At 34.4% G+C, this 16,638-nt stretch overlaps 1 protein-coding gene across 1 annotated transcript in view; it reads right to left on the bottom strand.

Annotated features, from left to right (window-relative positions):
* The window catches only part of LOC134531371 (E3 ubiquitin-protein ligase RNF14-like), a 250,433-nt gene that overhangs the window by 78,811 nt on the left and 154,984 nt on the right, over positions 1-16,638 (bottom strand). The window contains exon 7 of the mRNA XM_063367072.1: positions 4,489-4,662. Within this exon, the coding sequence (XP_063223142.1) occupies positions 4,489-4,662 (174 nt within the window). The remainder of the gene's footprint in view (positions 1-4,488; positions 4,663-16,638) is intronic.

Below are 16,638 nucleotides of genomic sequence, written 5' to 3'. Positions count from 1 at the left end.
GGTTAAGAGTCTCCTCTGGGTCCGTGCCCCCTAGAAACGCTGGCGCCTTTCTTATTTATTTTTTTATATTTTTTTTTTATTTATCAATTTGTTACATGCCTACCAACGGCATAAGGCCATGGGTGGTAGGCACGATAAACATAAAAAAATTCATAGACAAAACAAGTACATGAAAAAAATGAATAACATTGAGTACAACACTATAATAACACATACACAAGACAACACAGCAAGCAACTAACAGATAAACAAGAACAAGTTTCATAATTCTATAACAGTAATGATAATCCAGAACCCGATTATAAAAAAAAAAGTTAAATATGGTAGCATCATTAACCTTAAACATATTCAAATTAAATTAAGATATGAAAAATTGTTTTATATTTAAATTATTTTTTGATAGAGAGACATAGCAACCATGTTTATTAAAATTTGATATAATTCTGTATAATATATCATTTGATTTGCCTAAGGAGCATAATAAAGGTGTCTGTCGACTGTTATAGGTGGGTACTTTAATTCCAGTATTATCTAGAATATAATTGCATTTTGTTTTATTAGTATAACAGTTATAGATAAAAAGGGCATCTAATAGCTCTCTTCTTAGAGCTAAAGATCTGAGAGAGGATAGACTATTAGAATTGTTGGTAATGTTAGTCTTTTGATTAATGATATTGATTAATTTATTTTGTAATTTATCTAGTTTGTCACTATCTGTTTTTGTGATATTGTTCCAGACCACGGAGGCATACTCAATCTTGGATCTTACTAACGTCTTATTATTACCTATTAACGTCTCTCTAACGCCCCGACAACCCCTGGTGACATCAATATGTTAATTTCTTATAAATTACATCTGAATAAAAAGGTAAATTTAGATATGAAAAAGGTTTCCATGAAAATAAATCTGAATTAGTAGTGGGCTAAGATGATTACCAGAGACATGCAAAAGGAGTGTTTATTTTGTGATGAAAAGTGGTGTTATTTTCCCTTAAAATCTGTGCTATTTTTACGTAAAAGTGGGTTTATATGTATATATTTCATTTTTACGATTTCAAGTGTAAGAAATATGAAGAGAACATTTTAATATAATTGCACCATCAAATGAAACATTATAAATTAAAATTACACAAATATAGGTTAAAAAGACACAAGTTTAAGAACTCGGATTCTAAATTAAGTCAACCCAATAATTTCAGAACCAAAGTACTTTGACACATCATTTAACTTTAAAATTAAAAAAATTTTTTTTTTTAGCTAAATTGTAGCTAAATTTTCTTGTTTAAAATTAGTTCTCTTGTCAGTGAAAACATTATTGTATTGTAACAAGAAGCGTTCCGAATCAACGTTTGCACACAACATCCACACTGCTTCCAGGCACTTGTCAGAAAATTAGGTTGTGAAAGTTTTACAACTTGAAGAGCGTTCACTACATCCACACTCCTTTCTTCATTTGTTTCTCAACTATCTATTTTAACTCTCCAAAACCGGTGATCAGCTCCTGGTGGTCCATTTCTTTCAGAGTAGAAACTTAACACAACTTAGCAAGCAAAATAGGGCTCATGTCTGTAATCAAAATATTTTTTGGATCAAAGACAGTCAGTGTTTCAAAGTCAAGTCTGCTTGGATCTGTAGCCATCAAGCTAGTAAGCTTCACCAGAGATTTTGTAGCCACTTGCACTACACTTCTTTTCACAGCAGCTGCTATCGTGGCGTTGATGTGATCCAAAACTTGTTTGTTTCGTCAAAAAAAATGCAATGATTCATGTTTTCAAAGTTGTGCTGCACCTTGGTAAGCTCACCGTGCAAAATATGAGCTTTTGGGTAGCTCCAGCCTTCTAGCCTCGTTATTAAATCAACAAGACACTTTCCATGATCTTTCACAACAACCGCCAGGCACTTAATCACTTATTTCACTTTAACTTAAAGAGGACAAGAACAGCGCAGCAGCATTTTGGGTAGCCTTCATTTCATCTGACTTGCAAAACTCCACAACCAAATGAAAGTAGTCAGCAAGGTAGAAAACACTTTCAAATCAGGAATTCCACCTTGTGACTACAGGCATTGGAAACAACTGGCAGTTTTCACCTTTATTCTCTCTGAGGAACTGAGAATACAAGTGTTTCCTCTTCATCGTGTTCAGAAACACATTCTTTGTTTTGACAACTACTTCATTGAGATCTTTTTTAACTCCTGAGCCCAAATGTTGCCAACCAGACTTAGCTTGTGTGCCCAACATGGCACATGTTGAGCAATGTGTGACATTGGCACTTTCGATAAAGAAGTTCAGGACTAGAACCTGTCAAAATCCTAAAAAGCACAAAAAAACACGCACCTCCCCATTTTGCCTGTTGTCTCGTCGCAAAGAATGTCAATCTTTTTTCCTAGTAACTTTGCCTTGACCTCTTCAAGACGTGAACTAGCAAGCTCAGGTTTTTCTCCAAGGGTTCTTGAGTGTGGTAAATTGCCCACTCCTTCAATATATGTTTCCATCCAACTCCAAATGTTGGGATCATCAAGATTTTCCAGTGGTATATTTGCTTTAACAAAAGCTTTCACTGTGTCTTTCGCCATTTCGTTTGCTGAAACATTTTTTCTTTTTTGCAGTTTGCAACACAACTGAGACATTTGTCTTTTCTTTTCAATATTGTTAGCAGCCAGCCTCTTGTGTTTAACACTTTCCACATTTTTCTGCAGGTGTCCTTTCTATCCCACGAGACAGTAACATTGCAGTGTCGACACAATGTTCTTTAATCACTCGCATATAACCCACGATCACCAAATTCGCGCTCACGAAGTTTGGTGCTTGCTTGAAGTTTCTGCATATTTTACATTTTCACACTTCTGCTGAGAAATATGAAGACGTTTTCTATCACAAACTACATTTTTCATAAAAAGCCGCACTGTATACGTAAAACATTTTTAAACGAAAATTATAATTCTTAAACAGAAAATGTAATTGTTAAGTTTGTTGACAGTACGAGAAAAAATTAAAACAGTTTGCACAGTACATAGTAGATGCAAGATGAACAGTTGTGCGTAAATTATAATTTGCTTTGCGACACAAGCGCTGTAACGCACAAAATATCCAACAAAATGGCTGTACATTAATCTTTGACTCTGTAAACGTGCCTTCGAGAGTACGTAACGTATAAGTGCACGAGTGCGGTTCGCTAAGAACGTGTCATATCAAATAAATAATATAACGTAAACATTGGCAAGTGTAGTCTTTACGTTGATGGTGTTATCAATGGTGACAACGGCTGTTTATTTACTTTTTTTTAAGTTACCAAATGGTGGGAATGTGTGGTTATTCGTGGTAAACAGACGTATTTAACAAAAAAAATGTGCGGTATCGAAAATTATGTAAAAGTGAGGTTATTCCTGTTAAACTTACGAATTTCGCGTAAAAATTTGTTCTATCGCAAATGCGAAATTTGCATGTCCCTAATGATTACACGTAAAGTCAGCTAAATTGTTTAGTTCACTTTAGCGGATTTATTGATCTTGTGTCGCGATAAGATGAAACACACAAATTTCTATGGGACGAACCAACATTTGATTAATATTCTCAATATCAAAAATCTTTTGCAAATGAAGATGAGTAGCCATTTTCTTCTGGAACACCTTCGAAAGAGCCAATTACGTCGACCCAGGATAGGATTGAATACAGGTGTGACAGCTTGTCATAAAGGGACTGGCTCAGCGTCTTTCTCCATTGTCATTGTTGTACCTCGACATGTATTGCAGAATGAACTCTGGTGTAGCTAAAGTACCTCTCGGATTAGAATTCCTCAGTCTTCTTAGTCAGTATCGTATGATATAGGCGTAACTTTTTCATTCTTGAAGTTGGCCTACATTCCACTTGGTCAGAAATGATTAAATGTTCTTAACATGCAAAGTTACTCGTAGAAATGTTAACAATTATTCAATATCAGTAATGATTTCCCAATTCGCCAACTCAAATAAAAATATATCCCAACAAATGGTATCTGGAGTATACGACTGCATAATACAACGTTACTGGAGCTAAACTAAAGCTTCCATTTTGAACCTTTTTTGTTGATCCATCTGGGCAACAACTTTCATATATTTTAAATAAAACAAAATAAATTTTAGGCTGCTCAAAACTATCAAAACCGTTAAGAGACCAATCCTAGCCTACATAACGAATTCACATTTGTACAAATGCATTACTTGGAACTAATTATGTTACAAGACAAATTTTGATAGGTAAATAATCTTTTATTAAACAAACAAGCAAAGATAAATACTAAAGAAGTGCATTGAATGTCATACGACTAGCAAATCATAGAGAATAAGTACATTTTCCGATTCAAAAACAAATATCATGATATAAAAAATTATCGTTCATTAGTCTTAGAATATAAAGGTGAAAGTTTCTACCTTTATAGTTTCAATGATTATAGGTGGGTTAAATTTGTCAAGTATTCGACTACTGAGAAAAATACTCTAGGAATAACATACCTCAAAACAAATCTTGCAAGTATGCAAGCTGCGCTCGAACTTGAATTCCCTCTGCTGGTTGTTGTAGTCCACAAGGTGTTGGATGACCGAGGTCTGTGGGTTCAGGTCCACGATGGCTCTCTTATCAAGCGTGTTGCTCCTGCGTCGGGCCTGAGGCTCCCTCGCTTCTCTCTCCTGCAGTAATCACGCGCGAGTGAGTTCCAGCCCACCTCCAGCATGGCAACAGCTAAATAAATGTGCATCATAAAATGCATTGCGAGCATTAGAAGTTACATTTTGTACATTTGTGTGAGCAATATCACACTGATACAATTATTCAGATTTAATTTTGTCTTAATTAATTGTCCTTCCAGTTTTAAATACCTTCAAGCAGCTGATATAGCTAATTTCTACACAAAATGTTACTAAACTGTTTTATTCTTTACAGTGGGGTTTGTCTCATCTAGTGTAAGCTTAAGCTTCACTGCTGTGCAACAGGATAGCGGTACAGAATACAAGGCATTAAGTGATTAACAATAATAGTAGTACGAAAACAACAGAGCGTAACTACTGGAAAATACAAAAAAAAAAAGATTACTTAGAATTCATGAGACAAAATTAATTTTATTTAACCTAGAGGAAGTAATCCATTTCCCAATACGCTTAATAAACTTCAATACAAACTTTACGCTGAGACAGCTCATGCTTATTAGAGGGCGACAGGGATATAAATGCAGTAAACTTTACCATAAAAACTGTTTGTTACAAAACAAAAGAATACACTTTGTAACTAATAGCCTGGGAAGGAGCTAGCATAACTTACAAAATCCTCACAGATTGCAATTATCAAGCAAATGTGTGCAGAAATAACAAGGCCCTATTTATTATTTACGCATGACAAAATGCACACGTAGCCAAATTCACTGCTCTACATGATCATTCCAAAAAGTGCAAGGAAAACATTATCAGACCAATTTACACGTGGTTGCAGCCTCGACCACAAACATACAGCAAATACATTATGACAAATAAACATAAAGCAGTTTAAGTGCCTTTAGTGGTCCAGAAAAGAATTTGTTTCAAACACTGATACAATAATGCATGCAAATTCAAAAACAAATTGAACAAGATGGATAAAGGACAAAATGGTCCACGAGCACAGAAAAAACAAAGTCATCCCTAATAAATGAATACTAAAAAAAGTTACTTTAGAAACAAACAGGTGTAACAACAAGGGCGAGTCAAAATTGTTGATCATGGACAGGAACCAAAAGTTAATATCAAGCAAGAGAGATTTAACAAACCAATATTTAAAAAAAAAAAAAAAAAAACCAACCTGAAATTTATGAGGTAGCAGCCAAACATAATTTTACCATGTTATCTTTAAAAGATTTGTGCAATGGGAGTGCATGACTTGATGTAAGTTTTTGGATATACGCCATTGCTAAGAACTTTTTCTGTTGAAGAAAAACTAAAAAATAAAATAGAGAAATAAATAAAAATACCCAAAAAAGACAAAAAAAAAACACAAAATTAAGCAAACAATTGCTGTTGACAACAAGGATATGAACACCAGAAAATATTCCATAACAGGAATATGGTCAACAAACAAAGAAAAACAAAGAAAAATGTACTAAGAGAACGAAAAAAAAAAAAAAAACCCCACAAATGATGACAACACAAAAATATTGAACCCAATATAATTCAGCACAACAGTTGAACGAGTCGCCTGTGTTTCCGTACCATGTGCGTCTCTGCCTGAGGACGGGAGCAGATAGCAGTTCCCGAAACGTCGCTTGTTTCTGTTTTGGTAAAACTATTGTGTTCGTTTGTCTTTTCGTTTCGTCGTGTTTTTGTCTCGTTTAAACTGTTGTGATGAATTATTTTGGGTTCAATATTTTTGTGTTGTCATCATTTGTGAGGTTCCCCCCCCCCCCCCCCCCCGGTTCTGTTAGTACATTTTTCTTTGTTTTTCTTTGTTGACCATATTCCTGTTACGAAATATTTTGTGGTGTTCATATCCTTGTTGACAACAGCAATTGTTTGCTTAATGTTGTGTGTTTTTTTTGTCTTTTTTGGGTATTTTTATTTATTTATTTTATTTTTTAGTTTTTCTTCAACATAATTTTACCAGAATAGCAAAAAGGGAGTACAGCTATTACAAGGTATCACCACCATCATCATCATCCACCATAATCATCATCATCCACCATCATCATCATCCACCATCATCATCATCCACACTATCATCCACACTATCATCCACATCATCATCATCAACTGCTTCCAGTCTGTGGCCAGGTCAGACAAGTAAAATGCCTTCATCTTCCTCTGTCCTTCCACCATTCCTTTTTCTTCACTTTATTCCAGTCTTCTCCTCTCTGCTGCACTCAAACTAGCTTCTCTTCCCATATCCTCTTTTGTCTTCCTTGGGGGTCATCTTTTGTGTACTTTAACTCCTATCATTTTCCTAGGCAGCCTCTTCACATTCTCTGGAAATGGCCATACCATCTCATTCTTGCTTTTTACAAGTCCTGAACTCCTGCTCTTTTATTGTATAACACTTGTTTGCACTTTAATGGCACCTCCCTCTTCCATACCAAATCTCTCGCACACCTGCATAATATATCTCCTAGTTATCCTTGCTTTACAATTTCCTCCTTGTCTTTGCCCCCTCCTTCCAGTACACTTCCTACATACTTGAAGGTTTCTACCTGTTTTAACTCAAACACCATCTAATTCAATGGCCACCTCATACCACAAAACACCACTAAGAATCACGTACTTACTACAGCCATGCAGCCATGATCAATATCGGCAACAGAGGCGCCGCCATGCACACAAGTGATTACATATAATGAGGGCGACCGAGCTCCCACGCACGTGCTCACAGCCACCCAGAGCACAAGTCGCTGAGAACACTACAGCAGAGGAGGAGGAGGAACATGACGCACTGCCTCGTCATCATCGCTTCAGCACCAGTGCAAAAAAAAATTAAAATTGATAAATATGTTCACAATCATTGTGGTGTATATCTATATATATAAAAATGAAACCCGTTTTCCTTGGTCACGGCATCACGCGTGAACGGCTGGACCGATTTCACTAATTTTTTTTTGTTGTGTTTGCTATGGTCAGGAGAAGGTTCTTATAAAAGAAAAAATTAAGAAAATTGTGCGGAAAATTAGAAAATTTAAGAATAATGAATTCCTATTTCCCTTGGTCACGCCATCGCGCGTAAATGACTGAACAGATTTCACTAATTATTTTTTTGTTGTATTTGTTATTGTCACGAGAAGGTTCTTATAAAAGAAAAAATTTAACGGAAAATTAGAAAATTTAAGAATACTGAACCACCATATATAAAATTATTTCCAAACTAACCCAACACTTTGTACAATATAAATATTTTTAAAGTAACCTTATGACATTCAGCTTTAAGCGTTTACAGTTTCCAGTGCGGCTTGCATTTGCAATGTCAATAAATAAATCGCAAGGGCAGTCGCTAAGTGTATGTGGCATCAACCTAGAAAATCCATGTTTTTCACATGGCCAATTATATGTCGCCTGTTCCCGTGTCGGAAAACCATCAACATTATTTATTTACGCGCCAGAACATAAAACTAAAAATATAGTTTATCAAAAAGCATTAGAGTAGAGAGAAGCAGTGAGGGGTACAGAGACTATTAGTTGATTTATAGAGCGCGCGTGGTATTGAGCTCATTGTTTACTTAAAAATGCCAAGTTGTTCAATAGCAATTTGTAAAAACATTAGTGGAATTATTGAATCCTATGGAATAAACACTATTTTGACAATATATATTTTGTTTTTTATTTAATTAAATTAGTAAGGTCCTTTTCAGTTATAGTGATACCAGGGAATTATGGATTCATTTTTATATGGAGGATATTATAGATTCCAGTTCAAATTGAATAGGTACTCATACCTAAGATAGGTCAGCTATACAAAATAAAGTAGTGCATCATTGCTACGCTAAGGCGGTACGAAGTTCGCCGGGTCAGCTAGTGTATATATATATATATATATATATATATATATATATATATATATATATATATATATATATATATGACATCAAGGTCTATCTCCAAATATTTGGATTTCCCATAAACTCGAAAACTATGATTTTGGGAAAATAGCATTTTTAGATGTGTAAGAGTAAAAATTCCAAACTAAAAAGTTTTATAATAAAGGCTACATAGAATTGGTCGATTCAAAAATATTTACCGCATGATTATATGATCTCAGTTCACGCTAGAGTTATAATATAATTCAACTTTTAAAGTTATTGAATAAATAAAACCCTACAATCAATATCACATTAGGAATCTAATATATATTCAAAATAATATTGAAAACTTTTTCTCAACTTTTTGTAAGCAAAGGTTTGGAAACACAAGTTTTCAGGTGTTCTCAGGTTGTTATGTCGCAGATTTATTTAATGCAGATAAAATCATAACATGCAACTTTAAATATATAGCAGAAATGTACTAAAATTACAAACACTACATTTTGACCAAAAATTTTACTTTCTTTTTGCGGGGTAAGATCACACCTGGGAGCCTAAACTTAAACTGATGAGATGACTCTGTGATCTAGCCACTTCGCTGCAGTAAATTTTCGACAGAACTGTGTATTTATGCACTTACAATGAGTAAATCTAATATTTTATGGAAGACATAAACAGTCTGGTAGTAAAGCTTGCCAAAATTACCTCTGCTACAATGAGGGATGACTCAATAGGTGTTGAATTCATACAATCTTGAATTGAGAACTCCTGAATACTTAAGTATGCTTAAAAAAACTGATGTCCATTTTACTAAATAAGGGAAAGCTGGACTCTGTAAAAAGTGACAAATGCATTCAATGGTCAAACAAATGTGGCCAGTGTCCAATCTACAATAATTTTATTTTATATCCTTACTGTAATTTTTTATAAGATGATGTTTTATTAATGTAATAATTATAGATTTTAATTGATTTTGGCAGTCCGGTTTAGTATTTCCTTTATTGTAAATGATAGTTGTAAATGTTTTCTGATATTAATTATTTTACTGGGTATTTTAGCTTTAATATTTTAAGAAGTAAAATAAAATAAGTTGGGTAGAGATTGGCACAATAAAGCTTCGATGCTGGGAGCGGACTTCATTGGCACAAAATTTAAATTTCTTTGTTGAAGTGTGCAATAGAGTGCACAAATATCTGTGACACCAGGAAACAAAAGATGAGAAAGGAGTGAAATGCTAACGTGCTGCAAACAGCGCAGGAGAGAGAGAGAGAGGAAGAGAGAGTGTCTTTGCCTGATCATTGGCATGGGCAGTGTGTGACATCTTACCTCATTATGTCTGTTCTTAAGTTGACAGTCCACGCAGATGGGAGTGCTACATTAACCTCCGGGCGTGAGAATGTTTTTCCGCGGTCCACAGAGTATGATGGAGTAGGCATGAGCGGGATCTAACATATATTAACGAATCTTGAAACTCCTAAGAGTCTAGACACAAGTACTACTGGGTATAACCAACTAGAGGCTATGTTGTCTAGTAGACCATCACCGGCACAGTTGACCGTAAGTTCATCTGATCCGACATTTTATTTTGGTACTGTATTGAAAGGTCAACAATTGCATGGCACATAGACTTAATACAACGGTTCGTCAGAATTTGGCGTTGGAGCAACATGCTATTTAAAGATGTTTGCATGCAAAGAAAACTATCTTGAATCATGTTTATAATAAGAGTTAATTTTTGGTATGCGCACAAGCAAGTTATAAAACTGCCCATATTTCTTAAGGACTTGGTGATTTATACATTTGCAAGTTTTGGCTAACGACTTTTAGTTGAGAACTGCAAGACATACTTAGAACTTAGGAATTTTCGTGCGAAATGGTTTTTTTATGGTTTTTCTCCATAAACATTAGAACTATATTATAGATATTTTAATTCTTACATGGCTACCCACTTGTCAATTCTAGGGCACTGTTACTTGGTGTTACTTTGCTCATTATTATTTTATATATATTTTAATATATGTATATTGATTAGTAAAATAGTATTTTATGGAATAATTAAATGTTTTATATTTTTTATCCACCAAGATTATCCATAAATGATGTTTGTGTTGCTAGTTATAAGTAATAATATGTACATTACTATATTAAATGTTTAAAGGTGGAGTATTGTTATCTTAAGATGGGGATACTTTGCACCAGCCTTTAAAACTAAACTTTCACAAATGGATTATTAGCTATGGAGCATTGTATGAGCTTTATTAAGTTTAAAATCCAGTCTATATCAAAATAAAACTACTTTTAGAACAGAAACATTTTGAAATATGCTGATTAACATGACAAAATAAATAATTTTTTAAATGTTAGCAATGATACACTTTGTTCAAAGACATCTTGAATAGAAGAAATCAGTTCTATGCACATACATTTCTTGGTGTAGAACTCAATCCCAAAATCAATCTATTTCAAGGACAGAGAAGAAACCATGACAATTAATCACCTTTGGAGGTTGGATGCTTCAAATTAAATGAAAATTGTTATGTCATTTCATCTTTACGAGTGAGCCACTTCCATGACTTCAGTAATTTCTTCATGGAATTTTCACTCCTTCAGTTGTGATCACATCAGGAAAATATTCATCTTCATATTTGAATATAACATGCTGTACCACATTCTTGATAACTTCTCCAAATCCTGATCTGCTTTCTTTACATCCATCTCTTCCTCAGCCATTGAACTGGCTTGCTGCTTGCAATACTGCTCAAAGTTATTTTCTCCAAATGAATCTTGAAGAGTGAGAGTTTAATCATCTTCCTCTGAATTGCTGTCATGCATGTATACTGTTTAGAAGTCTGCTTTTTTGTTCCCACATTAATGGAAATCATACCAGTCACACTTTGTCCTGGAACCTGTAATATTTTCTTCCTCTGCTACTTTGAGCACCTATAGTCCAATCATATTTGTTGTGAATTGGTTCTAAAAATGTGTCTTGTGAAATACCTTTGTCTCATATCCGTAAAGGAATAAGACACAGAAGTTTGTTTACATTAATAGGATGTATCCCACTCACACTTTCTGAAGCCTGATCTTAGGTTTTCTAGTGAATTCGGAGCTAGTTTATCCATGTGTCTGTTTAAAGAAAACTGAAAGTTTTGCTTATGCAGTAGTCTCATTCAAACCTAGCTTACTAGCCTTCCACTCAGGAAGTATGTTTCTTCATGCTACTTTCAAAGGTCAAAAGTAGGAAACATCTAGAGGCTGGGTTCAGATATGTACTATTTGCTGGTAGGCATTTGAACTATATTTCATTGTCTGCACAACTTTAAAAAATGTGGTTTTACATAATGTGAGGATAAATTGTCACAGATGACAACCTTTCTGCCATCCAGTTTTTTAAGTCATCGTAACATCATGCTTATAGACCACTCACAGAAAGTGTTACTGTTGAACCATCCACTTGGGGTATTTGCATACCGGCAGCATGGCAGGCTATTTATCGTCCATGTTGACCACATATAAGCGAATTTGTAGACTACAAATGGTGAACATTTTTCACCTTCAGCATCCACAGCTAACATCAGGGAAATGCTGGACTTGGAAGAGTTGCAAATATCTTCTAGGTATTTTGCCCCCTTTTTAAAAAACATTTTTTCATCTACGGCTGCCCTATTTCTTTTAATATTTCTCACAAAATGTAGACAGTTCAGGATGCCTTTTACAGAACAATAACTCCCATTCATGACCTGGATAGTTATCTTTAAATCTAGATACATTTCTTCCCAACATAGTGAGGTAAGATTTCACTATAATTTGTAGTTCTAAAGTCATTGGAAATCCACAGTCACGCATTTCTATGACACACTGCACAAATTCAGCTTCCTTAACATCAATAAATGTTTGTGGGAAACCTGTAAGTGGACTAGTAGCAGAATTACCATCTTTGGTTTATTGATTAGAGGCCTTCAGGGAATGTTAAACAATTCTGCTGCTTTCCACAGGGTCATTTCTTTGTTTCTAACAGCTGCAAGACATTCTTCTAACTGAGCTGTAGTCCCAATAACTTCTATTTTCTGCAATCCTTACATTTTCCTGTCATTTTGACTAACCTGAAAGAAGGAATATATTCGAACCATTCATTGACAACCAAAACTCCTTCATATGTACAAAATTTTATCGTAGAGATACTTTGCTCCACTTTTGTTGTAGTGTAATAAATCCCCAAAATTGGAAAAAAATCCAACCCAAAAAGTTAAATATTTTGTGACAATAATACCATGCTCTGAAATGCAAAACTAACAAATTATTCGGCAAACACACATAATGAGCTATGAAAAGAAAGCTAACTTACCTCTAAATGAACTGTTATTAAGTGTGATGAACACAAATATATTTCATGAAGTTTTTTTACACATAAGAACTAACCAATTTTTTTTTACTTCGTAAAATATTAGTGTTGTAATACCCAGTAAAATAACTAATATCAGAAAAACATTAACAAATATTATTTATAATAAATGAAGTATTAAACTGGATGCCAAAATTAATTAAAATCTATAATTATTACATTAATACAAACAACATCTTATAACAAATTACAATAGGGATATAAAATCATATTAGTATGGCACGGCCACTGGCCCCACAAATTCTGTAGAGGGAGGATGGATAGTTCAGGTGAGAAAAAGAGAACTACATAATCAAGAATACAGGCTGCATAGTGATCATTTTGCCTTTCTGACATTTCTTTTCAGAGAACACAATTTTATATCTTAATGGTTTCACTGTACATTCTGTCATGATGAAAATTGCAAAATTTAAATGTAAATTAAAGCTGAAAAGGTTACTGTTTGAAGCAAAGCTCCATGTTGTTCTATTATGAGCTTAAATTTTCTTCTCCACCTAACAAGCACACTACTAACACACTTCAACAATCTGCTTCACAATATTGCCTCTAAAAAGACCTAAATAATTTAAGCAATCCTAAATGGCCAATGAACCACATCACACAATGGTGGTATCTCAAGGACAAATGTATCATCACAATTGGAAAGAGAGAGAAGGGAATGCCCCTAGTTATAAGTATTGAGTTATTTTTTTCTTGTAACTTGTGCTTTGATTGGTTGATTTTTGAAATTATGTCTTAAGCTTGTATGTGATTGGTTGTGGGGGGCGTGTGACCACTTCCCTCCTTCATGGATGGAGGTAGTCAGGTCGGTCATTAGTCATTGTAAGATTATGGTATTGAAAGTCGCAGTCGGGCAATGGCTCGAAAATAACAATTATTTAGTTGAGAAACAAATTTCTTGGCTGCAGTCTGGGAGGTGCCGATTTAAAAACCTTTTGGGACTTTTTATTTCAAAATTTTTGACTGCAGTCATCAGTGTTAAGCCCGCAACTAGAATTTTAAATTTGTTTTTAGTAATTCCAACGAAACAATCCTTGGCTATTACCGTGAGTTCGTGTGAAACTACGGGATATAAATATCAGTAATAAATCTTTTGCGTTGTCAGACTTTTAAAGTAAATAATTTTCTTGTAGCAACAAATATTTTTTTTTGTTTTTTAAGAAGTTTTTTGTATAGTCTGGAAGAGTGTTGGGTTTGGAACATGGCGGTCATTGTGTTAGTGTGAATTTTGTAATGGATAAATGAAAACAGTTAAAATCCATAATTGTTCCAGAGAGACTTCATTTTCATTAAGAATAATTATTATTTTACGAAATTTAAACAGTATTCTCGAACTAAACAAATTCTGCGAGTGTTTTACGTATGTGCATTCTAGAAAAATTTCGAGCTGGCTGAGAGGTCTGAATTGTCACAAAGCTAAAAATCATTCTGTTAAGACTAACATTTCTTGAGGACTTTTAAGTACTAAAAAAAGAAAATAATAAACTAATTGTTTATAAATGTGCATTAAAAATTAATGAAAAGCATAAAACAACACGAATTAATAATTTTTAAAGCAAAAGTACTAAAAACCCTTGTCCATAAACAACTACAGTAGAGCACCCCTCAACCGTAATTCCCACAAACGGAACTCCCGATATCCGGAACTAATTTTTCAAAAAAATTAAAACATAACAACACATCTCCAAATATTTCCGCACTGGAACAAGGCGTTTTTGTTTTTGCCTGACTGTACATGTCTTGTAGGCGCGCGCGTGCACGTCTGTCAGAGAGCTAATTATAGCCAGTATTTCCCGCGCATTGCGTAAATACACCGCTGGTTTTCGCATTGACGTGAATTACTATAAAGATGTTTATGCTATAAGTAGTTTTATTGTTTCACTATGTCAAGTAAACTGAAAATTCTGGCCGGCTCTTGAGTATGTACACCGACTCCCACTATACACGCTGACACGTGATAGCGAGTGTGATGCTTTCAGTTAGTAGACAATAATTTAGTGTACAAATATGTATTATGTACATATTTATACGTTAATATATGGTTAAAAAGTCTACATTTACCTGAATTTCTCTATCTCTGTGTTTTTAAATGAGACGCTTGGAAGTGTTATTCTTGTACGTATGTGAAATGTAAATTGTGCATGGCAGTGACTATACACTCTCCAGGAAGTGTGAATCACTAGCACGTCAACACAGAAGTAACACAACACTGCAGCTGTAGTCCTACTACCTCCCCCCCAACCCTCTTCATCCTCTTCGCTCATGCACGCACCCACCCACAGAGATAAGAATGAAGGTAATTCAACCAGCCCGGAGTTTTACGACCCGGCGCGTTTTGAAAACAGTACGTATGGAGATCTACATATTTTTTATTGTATGGTTTTATAACTGTGGAAAATATTTACAGTACAACTTTGGCTATAGGTAAATATAAGTTAATATGTACAGCATGTAATGGCTTTTTTCTTTGCCTCCCTACCGCAACTCCCCTTACCCGGAATTTTCCCATAACCGGAATAGACCTCCCCCCAATGATTCCGGTTGAGGGGTGCTCTACTGTATACGTATCATCTGCGATATGAAAGTATTTTCAACTTTTCATACTTATATTTTTATTAAATTTTTTGGTCATTGTTAAGTTACCATTAGAAATATAAAACAAACATGACATCATCATATATATTATATTTTATGATTCCTTCATCACATCTTTGCAATGTATATGCCACTGCAAACATGCTACGTTAAAACAAAACTTTGAAACTATGATGAAATATTACTAGTTTATTCCTGTGATAATGTTGCCATGGGAAAAAATATATACTATCCTGAATACTGCTTTATGACAATCAACTAACAGCAAAACTACAATCAATATGCTGTCACTTGTTACAAGTTTCAATGATATGGTGACTTAGTAGCTGTATACAAAATGGTATCTATGAAATAAGTACCCTCTTTTATTGCATTATCGTCGCATCTGTATTTTAGGACGACAAAATTTGGATTAAAAAAACCTCTCGCGTAAACGTCGCATGATGTTTTTGGTCCCACTGTTAGATTCAGAGAGCTTTGTGTGGGTATTTTTTTCCGTATAAAGCAATGTATTTTAAAGTAGAAATCTCATACTATTCGGATATTACCACTTACTTATTTAATTAATGGAAATACGAAATTGTCCGATGTGTAAATTTTCTTTTAAAGACGTATTTAAACGTTATAACCTTTATCTGTTCGTTTTCTTTGCCGCGGTGTACCACTTACAAAAATGTAGCTAGCGCTAATTGGCATCATTCATGTTTGGTTATGTTGCTTCCCATATTGAGCGTGCACACGTAGTCAAATATTGATATTTTGCCAATTGCATGCAACACACACTCTGTGTCAAGTGCCGAGTTAACTACATTTGATGACCCGCACTCTTTCGTGGTAAGTGTGTACTATGATGATAGTTATGGATTAGTTCACGTCACAGATTTCAGTGGCTCCCGTTCGGGTTACAGAATTTTGTTTTTCTATTTAAAGTTGAAGAAAGGTTTGTGTTGCATGACTTATTAATTAAAATTGTATGGCATACTTTCCATGAATAGGTTTTGTTTTTATGAATAACTTTATCCAACAAAAAAAAAATTTTCCACATAAATGTTGCACCCCTACTTTTCAAACTTGATTTTAGTATAACATGTGCGACGATTATGCGATAAAACATGGTATTGTTAAAATGTTAAGACAATATTA

This window comes from Bacillus rossius, chromosome 3 (assembly GCF_032445375.1).
Source record: "Bacillus rossius redtenbacheri isolate Brsri chromosome 3, Brsri_v3, whole genome shotgun sequence".
Classification (NCBI taxonomy): Eukaryota; Metazoa; Arthropoda; class Insecta; order Phasmatodea; family Bacillidae; genus Bacillus; species Bacillus rossius.
The sequence above is the reverse complement of the archived record's forward strand: the minus strand, read 5'-3'. Positions and strand labels throughout refer to the sequence as shown.